At 44.4% G+C, this 24,192-nt stretch overlaps 1 protein-coding gene across 1 annotated transcript in view; it reads right to left on the bottom strand.

Annotated features, from left to right (window-relative positions):
- The window catches only part of LOC138762026 (uncharacterized), a 57,934-nt gene that overhangs the window by 28,887 nt on the left and 4,855 nt on the right, over positions 1-24,192 (bottom strand). The window contains exons 2-6 of the mRNA XM_069935238.1: positions 23,820-23,887; positions 20,497-20,767; positions 18,516-18,673; positions 13,769-14,048; positions 11,686-11,846 (exon numbers count right to left, since the gene is read on the bottom strand). Coding sequence (XP_069791339.1) covers positions 11,686-11,846; positions 13,769-14,048; positions 18,516-18,673; positions 20,497-20,767; positions 23,820-23,886 — 937 coding nt within the window. The 5' untranslated portion in view covers position 23,887. The remainder of the gene's footprint in view (positions 1-11,685; positions 11,847-13,768; positions 14,049-18,515; positions 18,674-20,496; positions 20,768-23,819; positions 23,888-24,192) is intronic.

Here is a 24,192-nt window from a genome sequence, read left to right as displayed (position 1 = left end):
GAAAAGATACCAGAACAAGGATGGAATATTATTTTTTACTGCATGGACTGAAGAGAGAAGAAGAGACGTGGGAAGGTGGATGATCTTAAATCTGTGCGACACGTCTGTTCCAACTCTAACCATTCCGTTGTTCTATGTGGGAAAGTTTCAGGCAGCGTTGGGTGAGGGTGCTGCAGTAGAGCAGGGTAACAGACCATTCGGCCCACAAGCCCGTGCCGCACAATTCACCTCCAAACCCCCGGTGCTTTCTTGAACCGTGGGAGGAAACCAGAACCCTCCCCCTCTCGACTGCAGGGGGGGGGGGCGACCTCTGGACCTGCAGGAAGACCACCTCAGGGGCTGACTCCACCTGGCCAGCTGTCAATCAGCCGACCTGAATGTAGACCTGATCGGTGCCCCTCCTGGGCCAGTCGCTGGTGGAACCATCAGGACAGAAACTGGTGTCCAGACTTTTAATGGATGAAAACCTGTTCTCCATTTTCTGCTGAGTTTTGTTGCACCAAAATACAAACACTAATTTTCACAAACTTTGGAGTCCTTTTGTGGACCATTTTCATGCTCATTAAATCTGTTTGTCTGGATCATTGAATGCATTTATTTACCTACATGGTTTCTCCTTCAGTTACTACAGAATAGATTCACCAGAACTAAATTCTATTAACTATCTGAAGAAGGGAGGTCAATGGACTCTCTCCACAAGAACAATCTCCAGTTCCATGCCACGCAATTCTCCCTGCCTCTGCAGTCTTGCAAATCTAATGATACTTTCTCGACTGCATCCTGCCCCAAATATATTACCAGATAGAATGTGATTTACTGTCCTAATCCATGTACTCCTCTTATGAATCAGTTGAACACAAAATGAATCAAAGTAGAGCAGAACACAGCCTGGTTGCCCTGTTCATGCCTGAACGGCAATGATAAATCTATGATTAGTTACAATTTCTCCATTTCAAGATATTTGGTCTCCGACTTCCTTTCAAATGGTCTAAGATGGTGGAGGGGATGGTATTGCAGAGGAAAGAAAGAGGTTTCATAGAGACCTAGATACAGAGAATGGAATGTGACAGAGTTCTGTGTTGTGTATTAGCTTATGTGTTGTGTGGTTTTAGGTTAAAATATGACAGTTTGCCTGAGAGAGCCAAGGTGAAGGTGGACTGCTGAGAGAATGGGAGACAGACTGGGCATGTGCAGAAAATGATCTAGAAATTTCTGGACTTGGATGATAAACCACCACTGGGGGCACTGCTGTGGAATGGAAGAAGGCCCAGAGCATGTCATGGTCTGGAGGATAGTTTAGAATGTTGGGCATTCCAAAAAGGGATGGACATTTTGAAGGCAGCCAGAAGGATCCGGACCAAGCCAGTGGTTCCTCTCTCTGCAAACAACACAAGAAGACAACTTCAAATTTTGTGCTCTCTCTTGAAGATCTTTTGGCTTCAGTTCACCAAACAAACTGAGTTTTGTTTCTGATCTTTGCTTCAGTTGAGATTGAAGTTTTGTGTTTGTTTTGTGTCTAAGTTTTTCTGAGGGCTGGTTGGAAATATAACTTAGACTTTAATTACACATGTTATATTTAGGCTGGGGAATTTATTAGTTTTACACTGTTAAAGAGATTTGCATAGTAACCAGTGGGGATTGTTATAAAAGCTTGAAATTAAAAATCAATGTTGAGTGTATAAATGACCAACAGAAAAACTAGCAACTGTGAATATTGACCAGTTCATCGTGAACCCTTCAGTGGTTAATTTAATAATGACTAAAAAGTCAAAACTGATGGTTATAGTTGGCAAGTTAAAACATCTTACAGTAAGAACTGGGATGAAAAAAAAGGAAATGGCCCAAAAGATTGTTAAGCACCATGTAGGAAAGGGGGTATTTGAAGAAACTGCATTTGAACAGTTTCCAGAGGAGAGAACTTCAGAGGAAGTAAAGTTGGCTTTGAGAAAACAAGAATTAGAGGGAAAAAGAGAGGCAGAAAGGAAAGCCAAACGGGAAGCAGTAAGGCAGGAAGAAATGGAGGAGAGAGACAAAGAATGGAAGCATGAGCTAGAACTAGCTAAATTGAGGCAGACCCTAACCCAAGGAGAGGGAGAAGCCAAAAACCCACGTGCTGGTCAGGAGGAGAGATTTCTGGTCAGTAGAAAAGTGAGGTTAGTTCCTCCATTTGAGGAAGCTCAAATAGACCAATATTTCCAGCATTTTGAGAAAGTAGCTGTAAATTTAAAATGGCCACTAGACCAGTGGTCACTCCTGCTACAAAGTGTTCTTAAAGGGAAAGCCCAAGAGGTGGACTCGTGTCTTACGGTACAACAAGCAGCTGACGAATTTGTAAAGCAGGCTATACTCTGATCTTATGAACTAGTCCTAGAGGCTTATAGACAAAAGTTCTGGAATTTAAACAAAGCAGCAACCCAATCTTACCTGGATTTTGCTTATAGGAAGGTTGTGTGTTTTGATCGGTGGTGTGCCGCAATGAAAATAGAAAATAACTGATTTATTGAGGGAAATAATTCTGATTGAGGAGATTAAAAATTGTGTTCCTGACAATATTCGAGTGTACTTGGCAGAGAAAATAGAAAAACTTGGCAAGAATTGGCTAAATTCACAGAGGAATATGCTTTAACAAGTCTAAGTGGACTCCAAGGAAAACCTTTCAAAGGAATACTGTTGATAATTCAAGTAGAGTAGAGAGAAAATCTAGAAGTGAGGTTAAAGGAAATGGGTAAAGGAAAAATTTGAGTGTTATTTGCTACTATTGCAAGAAGGCAGGGCACATAATAGCAAATTGTCCTGTACTGAAAAGGAAGAAAGAGAAAGGGGTGGCACCAACCGCCTGTGTTCAGAGTGAGAATGTTAGGGATATTTTTAAACCATTCATGTCTCAAGGTTTCATTTCGGTTAAAGAAGGATCCAATCAAGTGCCAGTTAAAATCCTGTGGGATAGTGGAGCAGCCCAATCGCTTGTATTAAGCAACATTTTAAATGAGGAGACCGATACTGGAGATGTGAATTTAATTAAAGGCATTAGTGGTGAAGCAGAGTCTAAACCTTTGCATAGAATAGTGAGAAATCAGACTTAGTTAATGGCCCGGTTACGATCGGGATAAGATCAAGTCTGTTGGTGCGTGGGGTTTCTCTTTTGTTAGGGAATGATTTAGCAGAGGGTAAAGTCATACCTGCGGTGAAACTCACAAGTAAGCCATTGGTTTATGAGTCTGAAAAGGATTTGGAAATCTACCCTGCGTGTGTCATTACTAGAGCCATGTCTAGAAAAAAAATAGAGGAAGAGAAAGTCTGTGATGGTCCTGTAGTGGAGACGAGCACTGAGGACAAACCTAAGGATCCAGCTTTGCTGTTGTCAAGAGAGGAATTCTTTGGCTTGGCTTCGCGGACGAAGATTTATGGAGGGGGTAAAAAGTCCACGTCAGCTGCAGGCTCGTTTGTGGCTGACAAGTCCGATGCGGGACAGGCAGACACGATTGCAGCGGTTGCAGGGGAAAATTGGTTGGTTGGGGTTGGGTGTTGGGTTTTTCCTCCTTTGCCTTTTGTCAGTGAGGTGGGCTCTGCGGTCTTCTTCAAAGGAGGTTGCTGCCCGCCAAACTGTGAGGTGCCAAGATGCACGGTTTGAGGCGTTATCAGCCCACTGGCGGTGGTCAATGTGGCAGGCACCAAGAGATTTCTTTAGGCAGTCCTTGTACCTTTTCTTTGGTGCACCTCTGTCACGGTGGCCAGTGGAGAGCTCGCCATATAACACGATCTTGGGAAGGCATGGTCCTCCATTCTGGAGACGTGACCCATCCAGCGCAGCTGGATCTTCAGCAGCGTGGACTCGATGCTGTCGACCTCTGCCATCTCGAGTACTTCGACGTTAGGGATGTAAGCGCTCCAATGGATGTTGAGGATGGAGCGGAGACAACGCTGGTGGAAGCGTTCTAGGAGCCGTAGGTGGTGCCGGTAGAGGACCCATGATTCGGAGCCGAACAGGAGTGTGGGTATGACAACGGCTCTGTATACGCTTATCTTTGTGAGGTTTTTCAGTTGGTTGTTTTTCCAGACTCTTTTGTGTAGTCTTCCAAAGGCGCTATTTGCCTTGGCGAGTCTGTTGTCTATCTCGTTGTCGATCCTTGCATCTGATGAAATGGTGCAGCTGAGATAGGTAAACTGGTTGACCGTTTTGAGTTTTGTGTGCCCGATGGAGATGTGGGGGGGCTGGTAGTCATGGTGGGGAGCTGGCTGATGGAGGACCTCATTTTTCTTCAGGCTGACTTCCAGGCCAAACATTTTGGCAGTTTCCGCAAAGCAGGACGTCAAGCGCTGAAGAGCTGGCTCTCAATGGGCAACTAAAGCGGCATCGTCTGCAAAGAGTAGTTCACGGACAAGTTTCTCTTGTGTCTTGGTGTGAGCTTGCAGGCGCCTCAGATTGAAGAGACTGCCATCCGTGCGGTACCGGATGTAAACAGCGTCTTCATTGTTGGGGTCTTTCATTGTTGGGGTCTTTCATGGCTTGGTCCCGGCCTCGGTCGAGTGAGGCAGGCGGAGGCCCCGGTCCGGACAGGGAGTGGGAGGCGGCGGCCCCAGTCCGGGCACAGGGAGAGCAGCAGCGGCCCCGGCCCCGGTCCGGGCGAAGGGTAGACGGCGGCAAGAGAGGAATTAATAGCCAGACAAAAGCAGGATCCTGATCTTGCTGGGATAAGAGATAAGATTCTGTCTAACCAGGAAATTGAAACTGAGCCAGTAGGTTACTTTGTTCAAGATGGAATATCGATGAGAAAGTGAAGACCCCAAGTGATACCTGCCAGTGAAAGGATGTTTGTAGAACCTGTCGCACTTGTCAACTGGTGGGCAAGCCTAATCAAGGACCACCAGTGGCTCCTTTACAAACCATCCCTGCTTTTGGGGAGTCCTTCTCAAAAGTGATAGTGGATTGTGTTGGCCAAAAACCAAAGCAGGAAATGAATATTTGTTAACACTCATGTGCACAGCTTCAAGGTTTCCAGAGGCTATTCTCCTGAGAAACATTAAAGCGAAGATGACTGTGAAGGGGGTGCTAAAATTTTTCACGCTGTTTGGCCTACCAAGCGAAATTCAATCGGACCAAGGGAGTCATTTTATGTCTGGAATATTTCAACAGGTGGTGTATGAATTGGGAACCCATCAAATTGTGTCGTCTACCTATCAGGCTGCAAATCAAGGGACCTTGGAAAGGTTCCATTTAACTGTGAAAAATATGATAAGGGCTTATTGCATGGAAAATAATAAGGATTGGGATGAAGGAATCCATTTGTTATTGTTTGCTGTTAGAGAGACAACTCAGGAGTCTCTTGGCTTTAGTTCATTTGAGTTGGTGTTTGGTCATGAAGTCAGGGGTCCATTACTATTGTTGAAGGAACAGTGGATACATAATGATATACAATCAAATCTGTTGGATTATGTTTTCAAATTAAAAAACAGATTACATCAGGCTTGCAAGATGGCAAGGAAAAATTTAAAAACTGCTCGGGGAAAAATGAAAATTCAGTATGATCAAAAAGCAAAAATTAGGGACATTAAACCTGGCGACAAAGTATTGGTTTTGTTTCCAATGGAGTCAAACCTTTTGAGAGCTCAGTTTTCAGGACCATACAAGGTGAAATCAAAAATTAACCAGGTCACCTATGTCATTGAGATGCTTGATGGTCAAAGAGAGACACAGGTCTGTCACGTGAACATGCTTAAACCTTACTTTGAGAAAATGATTGAGGAGGAGACTAGGATTCCCACCAAGGTGCTAGTTATAGAGGAAAGTAAGGAGGAGATAAATTTTGTAGAAGGTCATGGAGCACAGAAAGTGATAATCCCCAGGCTAGAAAATTCTATAGTTTTGCAAAACTTAGACACCAAGTTAATGCATTTGACTAAGTCAGAAATGAAGATATTACTTATGAAATTTAAGAATATATTCCCAGATGTTCCAAGAAGAACTACTGTGGCTTGTCATGATGTGGAAGTCAGTGATGCTAACCCTATTAAGCAGCATCCTTACCGAGTTAATCAGGAAAAGAGCAGATTGTTGGATCAAGAGGTGGATTATATGCTCAAAAATGACATCATCCAAAAAATCAAGTTCAAATTGGAGTTCACCCTGTGTTCTGGTGCCTAAGCCAGATGGCTCAATTAGGTTTTGTACAGATTATCAAAAGGTAAACATGGTGATAAAGGCTGATGCGTTCCCTATTCCCAGAATAGATGATTGTATAGATAAGGTGGGGAAGGCTAAATTTCCTACAAAGATACTGGTGTGTTCCTTTGACAGAGAGAGGCAGGAAGATTTCTGCATGTGTTACACCTTCGGGATTGTAGGAGTATAATATTATGCCTTTTGGGGTGAAAAATGCACCTGGCACATTTCAGAGAATGATTAATACAGTCATTCAGGGTTTAGAGCACATAGGAGCCTATATCGATGATTTAGTAATTTGTACAGATACATGGGAAGGACACATGCTTGAATTAGAGCAGTTATTTCAGAGACTGGTGGAAGCACACCTCACAGTGAATTTACACAAGAGTGAGTTTGGACATGCCTCTGTAATTTATCTGGGTTATGTGGTAGGACAGGGACAGGTGGCACTGGTTGTCACTGCATTCCCTATCCCAGGTAATAAGAAAGCTCTTTGGAGATTTCTAGGTATGATTGGCAACTATTGTAGATTTTGTAAAAACTTTGCAGAAATTGCACTCCCATTAACAAAACTACTTGGAAAGAAAGAAAAATTTATCTGGTCTGATACAAGCCAGGAGGAATTTCTGAAGTTAAAGGCCATTTTTTGCCATCAGCCTGTACTTGTGTCCCCTAACTTTGAAAAGCCATTCTCTTTAGCCATGGACGCCAGTGACAAAGTGGTTGGTGCTGTACTGTTACAGAAGAAGGATGGGGATGGAGTAAAACATTCTATTTCATACTTCTCGAAAAGGTTTAATGATCATCAACAAAATTATTCAACCATTGAGAAGGAGTTATTAGCACTTGTTTTGGGTTGCAACATTTTGACATGTATATTTGTACTGTTCAAAAACCATTAATAATATAAACTGATCATAATCCATTAGTTTTTCTGTCTAAAATGAAAAATAAGAACAGACAGTTTTTGATCTGGAGCTTAATGTTACAAGAGTATGATTTAATTATTACAAACATAAAGGGGACAATAATGTAATAGCAGATTGTTTGTAAAGATGTTAATCTGGGTAGATATGAATCTAATCTCACACTTTTTTAAAAAAAAATGGAGTGTTTATTTTATTTATCTAATACTTCCATTAATTGTTAAAAATTTGTTCTTGTGGACCAAATATTTTTTTAACCAGGGGAGGTGTTGTGTATTGGCTTATATGTTGTGTGGTTTTATGTTGAAAAGTGACAGTTTGCCTTAGAGAGCCAAGGTGAAGGTGAACTGCTGAGAGTGTGGGAGAAAACTATCTGAAAATTTCTGGACTTAGATGATAAACCACCACTGGGGGTGCTGTGGAGTGGAAGGCGGCCCAGAGCATGAGTCATAGTCTGGAGGACAGTTTAGAATGTCGGGATTTCAATAAGGATGAACAGAAGGATCGGGACCAAGCCCGTTGTTCCTCTCTCTGCAAGCAACACAAGAAGACAGCTTCGAATTTTGTGCTCTCTCTCTCAAAGATCTTTTGGCTTCAGTTTACCAAACAAACTGAATTTTGTTTATGATCTTTGCTTCGGTTGAGATTGAAGTTTTGAGAGTCTTGTGTGTTTTGTGGGGTTTTTTGTGTCTAAGTTTTTCTGTGGGCTGGTTGGAAATACAACTTTAATTACATATGTTATATTTAGGCTGGGGAATTTATTAGCTTTACACTGTTATAGAGATTTGCATAGCAACCAGTGGGCATTATTATAAAAGGTGAGATTTTTGAATTAAAGTTTGAAGGTGAATTTTTGTTAATAAAATAATTGTTCATCTTTACCCCTGTGTGATCTGCCTTCTTTGTGGTGGCTGGTTTGATCTTGTAACAGGGATAAGACATGGCAAATAAAATACATTGTTGGAAATTGTGTGGTTACGCACTTTGCTGGAAGGAGTAGAAGGGGAGACTATTATTTGGATGGGGAGCGAATTCACAAGTGCAAAGGGACCTAGGATTCCTTGCACAAGACATCCTAAAGGTTAACCTCCAGGCTGAGTCGGTGGTGAACTGTTGCCATTCATACCTGGAGGAAGAGGAGACAAGAGCTGACATCCGATGTTGAGGGCTCATCGGGAGTGTGGGATGCAGTTTTGAGCTCCTTATTAAAAGTACGATGTGCTGGTCTTGGAGAGGGTTCAGAGAAAATTCACAAGAATGATTCCTGCACTGAAGGGATCAGGATATGAGGAATTAATTGGGGGCTCTTCATCTGCACTCCCTGGAGTTCAGAGGGATGAGGGGGGGGGGGGGGGGGTGACATACAAATACATCAAGTGTTGTTAGACCTGGACAGGGTAGAAGTGGCAACTTTGTTTCTGATGTTAGAGGAGTCCAGGACAACACAACTGCAGGGATGAAGGGCATCCTTTGAGAATTTCCTTAGTCAGAGAGTGGTGAACCTCTGGAATTTATCACGACCGGCAGCTGTGGACCCATGTCTTTGCATGTATTTAAAGCAGAGATTGGTGTGTGACTTTTTTGTGAGTATTCAGGATGTCAGAGATTATGGGGAGAAGTGGGCCCTAGTCAGAGAATGGATCAGCTCATGAAGGAATTGTGTAGCAGCCTTGATGGGCTGAATGACCCACTTCTGCTCCTCTATCTTATGGTCTTATTTACCAGTGCCTTCTATGCCTGTGTACCCTTTCAATAACACTCAAGAATACAATCATCCCATCTTCAGCAGGCTCACAAGTCCTCGTGATAAATTAAACCCATCTGAACTGCACTCACATCCATGATATTTAGATAATCGTTTGCCTTCAGTTTTTTTTTTCCCACCAAAAGGATTACGTTCCACTTTCCAAAATTACAGGATTGGGCAATTGTTTCTCACTCGCGGAACCCTTCACACATCTGGTGCTGTGGAATCCAAATGTCCTCATTGAAGCATTCCCTCTCACCTAACTGCATGCCACTGGTAAATGCAGATTGTACATAAGAAGGTTCTGGGCTGCTTTGGTGTATTGAAAATAAACCCGGACAAAGCAGAGAAGAGGTTTCCCTTGGTGGGTGAATCAAGGACAAGGTATTCGCAGTCTCAAGAATTAGAAGTCAAGCATTCAAAACAGAGATGAGGAAGACCTTCTTTGGTCAGAGGGTTGTGGATCTGCCGCACAGATCAGTGGGAGTATTTAAACAGGAAATGGACAAGTATCTCCTTAGTCAGGGTATCAAGGGATATGGGGGAAATTGGAACTAGGTGTGACCATCATTCAGCTTAGTGTAGAGTCACGGAACAGACTCGATGGGCTGAGTGGCCTACTTCTGTTCCTAGTAGAAATCGGAGACCACAATTTCAATACCTTCGAGCAGCATCAATTGGAGTAAAACAGGGAAAAAAAATGTTTTTTGTCGGGAACTGTTCACAAAAACCAAGATGAATAGCTGTTGACATGTGGGCATGGTGCGAGGAGTTGGAGAGAGTGGATTTAAGAACCAAAGAGGGGTAATAACGACAGGCAGAGGAAGTTCACTGTGTCAAGGGATGAAGGAGGCAAGAAGAACATGGGAGAGGAGGGAGACGACTCCTACAGGGCGGAAAGGGGTTGTAAATGGAGAAAAACTCTTGAGATCTGACAATAGGAGTGAACAACAGCAATAATAATGAGCTACTGGGCAAGGACAGCTATAGTCTAAGGGTGGGAAGAAGGAGGATGAATACTGGTAAATGTGGATTGAAGAGGAGGTAACCAGGGCGAGCAAGCGAGAGGAGAATAGATCGGGTCGAGGTGGAAGGACACAAGAATGGCCCGACCGAACAGGAATAATAGACTTGGATTGTGAGAAGAGAGAGATGTTAACCTGAAAAAAAAAATCAGTGTCCTTCCCATCAGGCTGCAGTCTGCACTGGCGGAATATGAGAGGTTGTTTCGTGAGTTGACGGTAGGTCTCAGTGGCAGTGGAGAAGGCCAAGGATGGGCAGGTTGGTGTGCAAACGGGAACAAACCTTTGAATCTTTACCTCCTCTCCTCCTTCCCTCATCATCTGTCCCCGCCTGCCACTTCCTACCAGCTCGTGCCCTAACAAACTCTAATTACCGCTCTCTCGCCACCATTTTGCTCATCAGATTCCAGCACTCAACCTCACGTGCACTGCTCTACCCTGCGTGACCCATCCTCCAGCTAGCCTTGTTTTCTTCTTGCCTCTCTCCCTTGCCATACAGCTGTCTTCAGCGCTCTCGCCCTTGATGTAGTTTTCCACATGAAAATGTTCAGTTTTTCATCCTCTGATCCGGACGGACCTACCTGCTACGTTTCTCCGCAGATTGTCTGTTGAGCCATCCAAGCCCCGTGAGCGTCATGGTTGGGAACGGAGATCGACCTGAATTTTTCCACTTTCAAACGTTAAAACTCAGAGGGAGTAATGGTTTTCTTTTGCCCCTGAGAATAGGATGATTATTTCTCTCCAATTTTTATTTCTCCTAAATTTCCAACCCATCCTCCCCAAATGTCTTTTGCTTGAACATAGAGGTTGAAAGACTTGTGTACCTTTCTTTGTCGACAGCCACTTGTGTCGGCCCCGCCAGTATAAACATTGGGTTATCGCAGCCAGCTATTCTACAAAGAACTGCTGGGGCCACACATTCACCTCTGCCCGAATGAGACTCTTCACACCGTGGATTCAAGGGGATGCCCTGCGCGTAGTGTGCTGTTATTGATAATGGACTAAAGTGATTAGGTTTTTCAAAACGTTCCCAATAATTTAAAACTGTACAAGGTCCCATTATTTGGGGAAGGGTCCATTAGCTTTGGAGACAGTGCAGAGGAGGTTCACCAGGTTAATGAGAGAGATTGGCCTAGGTGGTCCGTGTGAGACTGCATTTGCTGGAACATAGGGGATCTTATAGAACTTGTAATGTTATGAATTGCGTAGATATGTGAGGTAGGGAAGGTGCTTTTCCATTGGTTGGGGAGACTGGAACTAGGGGAAGTAGCCTTCTGATTCAGGACGTTCATGAGGAGGAACTGATTTACCCACAGGGTGGTGAATCTATGGAATTTGGTGCCCCTTGAACCAGAGGACCTCAGTAAAATATTTAAGACACGGTTGGATGCATTTTATTTTTACGGAGTAAGGGAATTAATGAACTAAGGAGTGAAGCAGATAGCAAGAGATGAGCCGATCATCTGATCGGCCATTGTGCCAACTCCAGCCAGATGGCCAACTCCAGCTCCTGTTTCTCATGTCCTTATCTTTTTCTTATCGTTTTTAAGCACTGTGTCTGTATCAGCGCACGTGCATTCTAACGAAGAAATGAAGATTGTACAAAGAGTTTGCATGGGTATTCTGAACTCACGCCCAGCAGATGCTGAAATCTGGAACAACCAACCATCTGCGGGAAGAGCCTAGGTGGCTGAACAGTGGCTGGAAACTAATGGTCAACATCTGAATGAAGGATTCCGGCCCGAACTTCCTTTCTCCCCCACTGAGGCTCCTTGATCCACCGAGATCCTCAGTCAGAGGGTTTATTGCTGGGTGTCCTGAACTTACCTGCATGTTCAGGGGACGAAACCTTTGATCCAAAGATCTCAACCTCGCAGAGTGTTAGTATTTTAAAAAGTCCCGGTTGGACGATAGTTACATATCTTCCAAGAAGTCCACCACAGTTAAAGGTAATTGTCGTTCTGGAAACGGATTTCACGATTCCACAACTGAAAGAGATAAAAGTGCATGGGTGGCTGGGGCTCGCCTCCTCATTCTGTAAACATGCTGCACAGCACATGCCACCATTTATTTGGTTGAATTCCGTCACTTTCACTTTTCTGCTGGACGTTGTGCGCAGAAAGGACAGGTGAGCAAATGGGTGCCTGGCATTATACATGGCCCAGAGTTGACATGGACAGTCCACTCATTCCCAGCGGGATATCAGTGCCCAATGCAGATGATGGCAATAATCGGGTGGTTTCAAAATTATTATTATTGAAAGAACAGGTTTTGTTAAAATTAGATTAATTGACACTTAAAATTATGTACCACTCAAAAACTAATCAAATCCATGGAAATTGAGAGGATAGTTAAGGCCTATTGGATGCTGGGCTTCATTAATAGGGGGATTGAGTTCAGGAGTAGAGAGGTCATGTTGCAACTTTACAAATCTCTGGAATTGTATTCAGTTCTGGTCACCTCATTACAGGAAGGATGTGGAAGCTATGGAGAGGGGGCAGAGGAGATTTACCAGGATGTTGCCTGGATTGGGAAACAAGTCTTCTGAAGCAAGGTTCGCAGAGCTGGGACTTTTCTCTTTGGAGTGTAGAAGGATGAGAAAGGACTTGATAGAGGTCTGAAGGATTCTGAGAGGCATAGACGGTGGACAAACAGTGCCTGTTTCCCAGGGGAGGATCAGCAAACACCAGAGGACGTGTGTACAAAGTGAAGGGAGGGAGGTTTTTTTTAAATATAAAAAACAGCGCGTTGTCGGGGCCTGGAATGCTTTGCCAGGAATGGTGGTGGAGGCTGAAATATTGAGGGCATTTAAGAGACTCTTATACAGGCACATGGATTGTTATGGGTTATATTATATATAGAAATGTTTTTAAAAGGGATAGATTGTGAGAGGTTTAGAGTAGGTCACTTTCCAAACAGATACTTACACTTCATATCTCATTTAAAAATGCAAGAGCTTTGCTGAAGCCAGACATTGAAATAAGGGAAACAAAAAGGAACTCTGTGGTGACCTGGAAGAAGACATCATCATTTGCAAAACCCATAATGGGGCAAGTTTCTTCAGCAAGACACTGATCGGAGGAAATCAGTTTGTGTGTGTCCAATGAGCAACAAATCTCTCTCTCTCTGTGTGAAACTAACAAGAACCTTCCTGAGTGGTAACTATTTACCTTTCAAGCACCAAAGCCTGGTGAACTTTCTAAGTGTTAAATTCTGTGCACGGTCTAAGAATTGCCCGCAACCAGTGAACTTGGAGAAATGACAAGTGAGATTAGACTGTGAACTCAAGAACTTTTCTGAATGTACACACACATTACACACACGTGCACTTAGAATTAGAAGGGGGTTAAGTTAGATTAAGTAAGTTAGTGATAAGTTAAAGTTTGATTCTATTTTCATGTTTAAAGATAATTAAAAGCAACTTTTGGTTAAGTAACCATTTGTTGTGGTCAATTTCTATTGCCTCTGGGTTTTGGGTCCTCTGGGCTCGTAACAGGATGAAAGGAAGGTAGAGGGTTATGAGGTAGGGAGGGTTTAGTACTGTTTTAAGGAATATATGGGTCAACCAAACACCAAGGGCCTGTACTGTGCTCTATTCTAAATGGGTGAGTTTGAATTGGCAGTCTAATTTTCTGCATCAGGACCCGTGCCTTTGGATCTGTGATCTGCACTTCTGGCCTAATGGGTCAGAGATGTGCCCCCTGCAATCGATCAAAGGTCCACCCCTCTGGGACAGTGCCGGCATATCTGGTGATTACAGTGAAGCAAGACAAAGCCCTGTTCTTCTGTAGCACAATATATTCCATAGGTATATTCGATGTAACATCAAAAACTGAAGGGCCCAGAACATGATGCTGCAGCCCTTATTCGACATCTAGAAATCTACACACGTTTGCCACTGAATACTCACAGATTGCTGGAAATTCTATTAGGCTGCAGCGTGTTCCCGACGTGTATCTCTGCTCCCAGGAGTCCGTCCGAGCAGCAGTCTCTCCTGTTAGTGATACTAACTACTGACACATTATAGGTTTCCTCTAAGTCGACAGTCCACCAGGGATTGCTGGCATTCCTCGTCTCAGAGCAGGAATGGTGCCTTGCATCCGGGCTTTTGTTGCCGTCAACCGCTCGGTCCGCGACCCATGTGGAGTGGACGCTGGACTGGAAGGCAGCAGCTCCTAAAGGCATGCCCACTGTCAGGTGAGATTACAATGCATTTATCAGTATGGAATACGTTCAATTTCAGCTACTGATTTTACCTTCTCTCATCCCTCAGTGTTAGTCTTCACCAGAGGCATCCAATCCCACCTCCCCCCCATCGATGTGACCGAAGATGGCACAGAAAATCAATGAGGACCCCATCCACCCTGCACACAGCATCTTCCAGCTGCTCCCGACAGGGAAGAGATCCAGGAGGATCAGAACCAGCACCACCAGGCTGAGGAACAGCTTCTTCCCGCGGGCAGTGAGATACACTGATCAAAAGCCGAAAATTCAGTTAGGTGTTTCAGATGTGGGAATGAGACAAGAACTTTTCTAACACCACGTGATCGGACATGACGGCGAGGCCATTTGGCAAGAAATCACAGAAAAATTAAGCAGGATCCCAGCAGTGGCCTTCCTGGGAGGTAATTTCATGGAAAATAAGCAACAAATTGACCCAATATCAAATCTCACTTATAAAAATAGAACAGGCACTTGAGAAAAAAAATGCCTTGCGATCACTTGGACGTCCCCTCTACTTCTAGCACAATGGACTGTAAAAATCAACGGCCGTTTACCTATGGGAGGGGGGGGAAAAAAATCACTATAAAGAATAAATATGGCACATTTGTAAAGGTCTGGCAGCTACACCTGGACCACATAGCGGCCTAGATACAGTAATAGAAAGGAACAAAAAGTGTATAAAAGTAACTATTTATACCAATGATGGGAAAATCCAGAACCTGGGGCCAAGGTTTGAGGATAATAGGCAAACCATTTAGGACCGAGATGAGGAGGAATTTCTTTACCCAGAGGGTGGTGAATCTGTGGAATTCATTGCCACAGAGGGGAGTAGAGGCAGGTTCATTGAATATATTTAAGAGGGAATTAGATATATTTCTTCAGTATAAGGGTATTAAAGGTTACGGAGAGAAGGCGGGGACGGGGTACTGAACTTTAAGATCAGCCATGATCTTGTTGAATGGTGGAGCAGGCTCGAAGGGTCGAATGACCTACTCCTAATCCTATCTTCTATGTTTCTATGTTTTAACCACTTACAGAACAGGCCAGTTCAGCCCTACTAGTCCATGCCGTAACAAATTCCCACCCTCTAGTCCCACTGACCAGCGCCCGGTCCATACCAACTCTAGTCCCCTCCTATCCATGTAACTATCCAGTCTTTCCTTAAATGTAACCAATGATCCCGCCTCGACCACGTCTGCCGGAAGCTCATTCCACATCCCCACCACCCTCTGCGTAAAGAAATTTCCCCTCATGTTCCCCTTATAATTTTCCCCCTTCAATCTTAAACCATGTCCTCTAGTTTGAATCTCCCCCTTTCTTAATTGAAAAAGCCTATCCACGTTTACTCTGTCTGTCCCTTTTAAAATCTTAAACACCTCTATCAAGTCCCCTCTCAATCTTCTACGCTCCAGAGAAAAAAGCCCCAGTCTGCACAACCTTTCCCTGGAACTCAGACCCTGAAATCCTGTCAATATTCTCGTGAACCTTCTCTGCACTCTCTCTATTTTGTTTATATCTTTCCTATAATTCGGTGACCAAAACTGTACACGGTACTCCAAATTTGGCCTCACCAATGCCTTGTACAATTTCATCATAACCTCCCTACTCTTGAATTCAATACTGTTGATCTCGCCCTGATTAATGTTCTTCTCCCCAATGAATACTGAAGCAAAAGCACACGCTGCCTCCCTTACCCTGATCTACCTTCATTCTCACCATCCTTCTCTACACTACACATAGAACGCCTTGTGTTTCTCCTTAATCCTACCTACCAAGGCCTTCTCATGCACCCTTCAAGCCTAATTAGCTCTTCCCAAATTAAACACTTTCCCATTTTGTCTGCTCTTATCCTAGTCCGTAACTAAGCTAAAGATCAGGGAGTAGCGATCAGTTGAAACCCTTCCCAACGAGAGTCACCTGATGAGGCTCATTACCCAGTGTAAGAGCCAATATGGCTCATCCTCTTGTTGGCTCATCAATATACAGTCTCAGAAATTCTACTTGGACACCTACCTTTCATCCCCATCAATAACTGAATTACAGGAAGGATATCAACAAGGTCAAGAGGGTGCAGAGAAGATATATGAAAATCTTACCTGGGTTCCAGCATCTAGATTACAGAGAAAGATTGAGCAGATAAGGTCTTTATTCCTTGGAGCATAGAAGGTTGAGGGGGGATTTGATAGAGGTATTTAAGATTCTGAGGGGGATAGATAGAGTTGCTGTGGATGGGCTTTTTTCCCTTGAGGGTAGGAGTGATTGAAACAAGAGGTCATGAGTTAAGAGGCAAAAGTTTAGAAGTAACATGAGGGGGAACTTCTTCACTCAGAGAATGGTGACTGTGTGGAATGAGCTTCAGGAGAAGTAGTAATGGCAGGGTTCATTTTGTTATTAAAGGAAAAATTGGATAGGTATATGGATGTGAGGGGAATGGAGGGTTATGGGCAAGGTGCAGGTAGGTGGGACTAGAGGAGATCACTTAGTTCAGTGGAGAAGAGAAGGGCCAAAATGGCCTTTATGCTGGAATTGTTGTATGGTTAATAAACCCTTGCAGTAAGCAGGTGCCTGTTGATATTCAGAAAGTTGAAGTCTCCAATAACAACCAATACCAAAATTTGCCTACTTTTCTGCACCTCAGTGTCTTGAGGCCATTTGGTTGCCTATTACAGAGTACTCCCAACGGCGTTCTCACTCCCTTCACTTTACTGACATGATCTTACACTGAGAGAAGCCTTGAAACCATTTCTCACAGCTCACTAATTTTTGCATCATCTTCAAACTTGCCGATTAAATTGTCCAGATCTTTGAACATGGATGCCAAATAATAATTAATCAAACTGAGATCTCTGAGGCACACTGGTGGTCGCAGCTTGCCATCCAGTGAGCTAATCCTCTACAACGTCTCTCTGGCAACTCCCACTAGGCCAACGTACAATCTAATTTGGCACGTCAACTTCCACACCGAGTGACGAAACCTTTTGACCAACCTCACTAAAGGGAAGCCGGTCACTGGCATTGCTAAAGTCCATGCAGACCACATCCACGGCCTTTGCTTCATCATCTATCTTGATAACCTCATCCTAAACCTCCATAACATTTTGAGGAAGTTACCTTCATTAGATTGAAATCACAACGGACCATGCAAAAGCCACCATCACTATCTATAGTCAGTCCATATTTGTGTAAATACATGGATATCCAATATTTTAATAAATCTTCCTATAATTTACCCACAACTGAAGTCAGACTCTCCAGCCTATAATTTTCCAAATTATTCTTTGTGCCTTTTTTTTAGATAATGGAAAACAAGCCATCGTCCTCCTCAACCGTGACTCTGACATGTTAAATATATATGCCAAGGCCCCTGCAATTTCTACACTAGCCTTTCACAAGGTCCAAAGGAATGAACCCCTCCTCTTTAGTTTGCATTTGGGCCATGAACTCACTGCTTGTTTGCCTCGTTTCAGAAGACTCTCTGCCTTCCACTTGAGTCAATGCACAAGTTCTCCCCCATTTCTTTTGGGTCCATACACAACTGGACCACTGAACTTTCAGAAGGAACAATAGAGTTCCTTGCCCTCCTTTGGCTCTTAAGATTTCTGTAGGAGACCTCAGGATGTTCATTCACATTGTCCGCCCAATGAACCTAGTCCTCTGCACGATTCAATATATTTTTAAATTAATTTTATGTCGTTGATTTGGAAAGCTTGAAGTGGTGTGTGGGCCAGGAACTCGTCAGACTTCTGGATCTCATGCAGGCTAACCTAAAGATTACCACCAGGTTGGCCTTTGTTTCAACAGGAATAGTGTACAAGAGTAAAGAGGTTTTGATGAGGCTCTATGGGGCACGGGTGAGACCTCATTTGGAGAAATGTGTGCAGTTTTGGGCCCCTTAGAAGAGATGTACTGATGATGGAGGGAGTATGCAGAAGATTTACCAGGATGGTTCCTGGAATGTAGAGGCTAACATACAAGGATCGCTTAGTGGATTATAATCAGTGGAATATTGAAGAATGGGAGGAGATGTCATAGAAACGCATCGAAAGCTGAAAGCATTGGTCAGAGTAGATGTGGGCACAGTCTTAGAATTAGAGGATACCCATCGAAAACAGAGATAAAGGAAATTTCTTTAGCCAGAGGGTTGTGCAATTCATTGCTACATAGAGCAGTGAAGGCCCGATCATTGGGGAAGATTGACAGGTATCCAATTAGTCAGGGTATCAAGGGATATGGGGAAAAGGCAGGAAATTGGAACTAGATGGAGAACAGTTTAGCTCAGGGTGGATTTGCGGAGCAGACTCGATGGGCCGAATGTTCTGCTTCTGTTCCTTTATCTTCCGATAATAGCGGAAATGGTGTTAAAGATGGTCATATCAGCGCATCAGGGCAGGAGTGCACAAGTGGTGGGTGTCGAGGCCCTGATATGAGCCTACCTGCATCCTCTGGTAAAGCGATGTTTAATCCAAGGACCTCAACCTCACAGAAGGCCACGTTCTTCCGATATCCCGGGACTATTATATTCACATATCGGCCCAAGAATCCTTTGCAGGCGTAGGTAACATTTGGGTCAATTAATTGGACGATTGCACAACTAAAACAAGTGAAATTGTCACTGTAATCAGGGATTCTGGAATATTTCAACCCCAAACACATGTTCTTGTCTGTTCACGCAGATAATCACCGCCCTCGCTAAAGTCTGCACAGGTTTGTGAAACGGTGAGAGCATTTGACAGAGCATTGTGTGGCTCCCAACAATGCCCTGGAGAACAGACAAGGTTTTTAACATCAAGTGATTCTTTTCTTTTAAGCCCCTGCAGCTTCATGACCTGTTGAGTTCTTTAGTATACCTCCAGTACGGTGCAGCAAATAATCATGTTTAACTTCAGATCTTCCAGAGTCTCACTCTCCCACACACACAAATATGGATTTAGAAAACTTTCCTCAACACTTTTGACCAACTCCAACCCATCGAGCTCTTTTACAGAGTGGGAGTCCCAGTCAAAACTGCAATCCCCTATGATCACAACCTGCAGCTGTCCGCTATCTCTCGACAGACTGGTTCTTCAAATTCTCACTGATTATTGGCCGGTCTATATTACAACCCCGTGAGTGTGGTCATACCTTTCCCCTTCCTCAGCTCCACCCCTATAGCCTCAGTAGATGAGCCCCCTGGTATGTTTTGTCTGCGATATTTTCCCTGACGAGCAATGCCACTCCTCCCCCTTTCATCTCTTCCCCCCCCCCCCCCCCCACCCCCACCTCCTCGGTTCTATCGGGTCTCAATCTCCTGAAAAATGAGCTACCAGTCCTACCCCTCCTGCAATTAATTTTCACTAAGGGCCACAATTTGGAACTCCACATATTAATCCAGGCTCTAAATTCATCTGCCTTTTCTACAATACTCTGTGCCTTGAAATAGATGCACCCGAGAATATTACCATTACTTTGTTACAGCTCTTTAATTTCTGTCTTTATATCCAGTTTTCACATCATCCATTTCCCGGCCCCAGCCCCCCCTCGTTCCCACCCTCCACCCCAGACCCCCTCATTCCCACCCCCCCGCCCCGGCCCCCCTCGTTCCCAGTCTGTACAGGTCTCGTTTAAACCCCACCCCACGCCCAGGGCAGCACTAGACATTAGTGATATCGTCACATCCCTCTCCAGTTCAGATGGAGACCGTCCCATCAGACCAGGTCCCACTTTCCCTGGAAGAGAGCCCGGTATTGAGAAACCTGAAGCCCTGCCCCTTGCACCTTGTGTCACGATGTACAATCCTCCTCTGTCTCACCTCGTCGGCAGTGGCTCAGGGAGAAATCCTGTGATCACAATCCTGGAGGTTCTGTCCTTCAACCTAGCACCTGACACCCTCAACTCTCTTTGCAGGACCGTATCATCCCACCAACCACCCCCCCCCTCCCCCTCCCCCTCCCCAACATGGATCATCTTGCTGCTCATCTTCCATCCTACTCCAAATATATATTTCCAACTTTATATTTCAGCAATCCCATCTTCTCCCTCAACCTTCTCTTCATTACGAGTGGAGATGTGCGGCAGTACAATTAGCACAGCTGGCAAGAGGGATGTGGGTTCAAATCCCGTGCTGTCTGTAAGACGATTCTCCCAGTGTCTGCAGTGTCTTCCCACCGGGTCCTCCGGTTTCCTCCCTCCCATTAAAACAAACTGGATGTTGTGAGTCAATTGGGCGGCACTGGTTCGTGGGCCGAAAGGCTCTGTTACCGCAATGCAGGTCTCAATAAATAACGACTGGTATTCTCAATCTGCCACACATGTGGCTTCTGCCAATAAATGGATAACTTGCCCTACTTCTCCTTTACATTTTAAGCGGATACCTTCAGCACATGAAAATTTACTTCCGAGATAGACAAGAGCAAGCATTTGCCGCTGAATACTTACAGTCTGTTGGAATTCCCATGGTTCTCCAGTGAGTTCCCAATGCGGATCTGGGCTCCAAGGATCTGGTCCAAACAGCAGTCTCTCCTGTTTATGATTCTTACTGCTGAAATGGCATAGTTTCCTCTTAACTCAAGTCTCCACCAGGGATCATTCGTCGTCTGTGTTTGCATACAATGACCCTTTGTCGCCTCTGTGCTGTTACTACCGTCAAAGGCTCGCACTGACAACCCCGTGCTGGATTGTATTGCTATTCCATTCATCACCAGGTTTTCTGTGCACGAAAATCATTCATGAATCAACAAGAGTTTACTGGCAGCCGTCGTCAACCAGTGAGAGAGGTCATTCCCTCTGCCACGGTCTACAAGCTCGAAACTAGAACCGGCATAACCTTACCTCTGCTGAACCGCAGATTTCATCCCCGGCCATTTCTCCTTTGCTGGAGATTCCACTATCCGCCATCCCTTTTATCTCAAGGTCTTTTATTAGCTTGGGCGGGGGGTGACCTGTGGCACGCTGGCTCATATTTGGTACTGAATGCCCTCCCAGGGCAGCAGGGCTGGCGGAATAGTTAGTGCAGCACCAGCGGTCGGGACCAGGGTTGGAATCCCTCGCTGTCTGTGAGGACTGTGTAGGTTCTCCCAGTGCCTGCATGGATTTGCACTAGGATCTCCTGCTTCCTCCCATGGTTTAAAAAAAAGGAAACTGTACCGGGGTGCAGGTTAATTGGGCGGCACAGGCTGCTGGGCCGAAATAGCCTGTTTCCCAGCTGTATGCCTACATTTAAAACATCATTTTGAAATATTGGTGGATGATTGGCTCTTCTCAGTTTTGTGATAGGAGACGGCGAATGGTGAACAGAGGGGAGGAGTGAACGAGAGGAGAGGTCTGGATAACGATGGCCGTTAAGGGGCAGAACCAGGATCTGTAATGAAGGGTGACATTTTCTCTCTGGCCTTGCCGATCTGTAGTAGGTTGAACAAGAGAGGAAGTCCAAGAAAAAGTGGAATTAAAGACTGAAGAATTGGCATTATAGCTGTTTCATTCTAAACATACAGTTCACAAGATCGTAAGATAAAGGAACAGAAGTAGGCCATCCAGCCCATCATGTCTGCTCCACCTCTCCACCCTGAGCTAAGCTGCTCTCACATCTAGTTCCAAAATCTGGCCTTTTCCCCCTGACTAACCAGATACCATCAATCTCCCCCAACGACTGGGCCTTCACAGCTGGATGTGGCAGCGAATTCCACAAATCCACAACCCTCTGGCTAAATCTTCAGATTTAAGTTTTCATATTTATTGTCAGAGTATATACGTGACATCACGTGCAACCCTAAGATTCTTTTCCTGCAGTCAAGGTAGAATTGGTCATGGAATAAGACACTGAACATATAAACAAATAAAGAAATCTAAACAAACAGACTGTGCAATATAGAGAGCAAAAAAAACCCCAAAATTCAGAAGTAAGAGTCCTTAAATGAATCCCTAATTGAGTTTGTCATTGAGGAGTCTGATGGTGGAGGGTAGCAACCATTCCTGAACCTGCTGCTGAGAGTCTCTTTAAAACATTACAGCAAGGTAATGCCAATTCTTCAGTCTTTAATTCCACTTTTTCTTGGACTTCCTCTCTTGTTCAACCTACTACAGATCGGCAAGGCCAGAGAGAAAATGTCACCCTTCATTACAGATCCTGGTTCTGCCCCTTAATGGCCATCGTTATCCAGAGATCTCCTCTCATTCACTCCTCCCCTCTGTTCACCATTCGCCGTCTCCTATCACAAAACTGAGAAGAGACAATCATCCACAAATATTTCAAAATGATGTTTTAAATTTAGGGCCTTCAGTCCTCCACATTGTGCCAAACCTTACAAAAGTGCTAAACCCTCCCTACCCTATGACCCTCAACTTTCCTTTTATCCTCTATCAAGTCCCCTCTCATCTTTCTATGCTCCAGCTTTGCCTCATAAGATGTGCCCTCCAATCCAGGCAACATCCTGGTAAATCTCCTCTGCACCCTTTCCATAGCCTTCATATCCTTCCAATAACAAGGCCACCAGAACTGGACAATACTCCAAATGTGGTCTCACCAGAGATGTCTAAAGCGGCAACATGACTTCTCTACTCTTACACACAATCCCCCATTAATGAAGCCCAGAATCCCATACGCTTTTTAAACTATGAACCTGAGCAACTCCCTTGAGGGATGTATGGACATGAACCCCAAGATCCCTCTGTTCATCCACACTCTTAATTAACCAAGTGTTACCCCTGTAGTCAGATTTTTGATCTGTCCTGCCAAAATGTATCACCTCACACTTGTCCGGATTGAACTCCATTTGCCATTTTTCTGCCCAACATTGCATCCTTGTTTTGTGGCACCGATACCACTTCCCTGATGGCAGCAGCAAGAACAGAGCATGTGCTGGGTGGTGTGGGTCCTTGATAACTGCTGCCGCTCTCCGACGGCAGCGTTCCCTGCAGATGCTCTCGAGGGTGGGGAGGGTTTCACCTGCGATATCCTGCGCAGTGTCCACTGCCTTTTTCAGAGCTTTACGCTCAGAGATACTGGTGTCCCCATTGTATGGATTCGATGGACCCATTGGTCTTCGCCTCTAAGGTCCCACATCTGAAGAAGGATTCAAGCCTGAAAGGCTTGGACGATGCTCAACTTGCTGAGAATCATTAAAACTCTTTCTGCACCTGCTATAGCTGCAATCAACGGAAGATTTCTGGTTTGTATCTTCTTTCCTTGAAAGGCATTTCCCTACACTGCAATCCAATCCTTAACGAACAGTTCATGCATAAAGCTTTCCTTGACCAGTCATTCTCAACGGGGTTCCCTGTCCCCTTGTGGGCCACAGCACATTTTAAGTAAAAGACTTAATTTTTTTTTCTAGTCTGTAGAAAGTACGGAAGAAACCAAAACTTGACTTTCACAGGGAAGGAAGGAAGGCTAGAAACTTGAAGCAGAGTCCTGGGGTTGGGTGGGTGGGGAGGGCATAGCCGAACCAAAGGTTAGCCACAGCTGCTCTGGACATGGCCAAGTGAGGTTCAAGAGCCTTTCTTTGCTTCGTGTCAACTCCTGGAACCATGCCCTTCCCCGCGCAAACTTTTACAGTATGCGCCATATCTCGTTCTGCAGCTTCACTTCAACCAACTGCACTCATCATAGATCTTTTTTTAAAAACAGGCACAGAGGAGTTTTTCTGGACCTGCAACATTGACAGCAATTCTCATTATTTAAAAAACAAACTGTTCAGGCCTTTCCAGTGCATTGGGTCAGAGATCTTGCGTACTCAGAGCGACTGGGGAAGTGAGGAACTCACCTAAACCATGTTCCCAGGCGAATATCTCAGACAAGAGGGTAACTCCCAGCAGGGAAAGTAGAATCATCCTGTGTAGGGATAAAACACAGTGGCTGGGTCATGGTGAGCTTATGCCATGACCATAATATTTCTATTAACTGAGGAAATAGGAATATTTCAGAACGGGCCAGGTATCTCCCCCAGTTCTACAAGACAGCAGGGACAATTAACTCCATTATGCTGGACGATGTGGTTTTCAAAGATCAGAGATTTCCAATTTCTTCGACAAGGTGGGATTACACTCTGGACATAGAATCCAAAACAATATCAGCTGATTTTAGTTTGGACTCTATTTGGTTTGTACGACAGATTACGTTATAGTTTATATTGTATA

The sequence above is a fragment of the Narcine bancroftii genome, chromosome 1 (genome assembly GCF_036971445.1).
Source record: "Narcine bancroftii isolate sNarBan1 chromosome 1, sNarBan1.hap1, whole genome shotgun sequence".
Taxonomy (NCBI): domain Eukaryota; kingdom Metazoa; phylum Chordata; class Chondrichthyes; order Torpediniformes; family Narcinidae; genus Narcine; species Narcine bancroftii.
The sequence above is the reverse complement of the archived record's forward strand: the minus strand, read 5'-3'. Positions and strand labels throughout refer to the sequence as shown.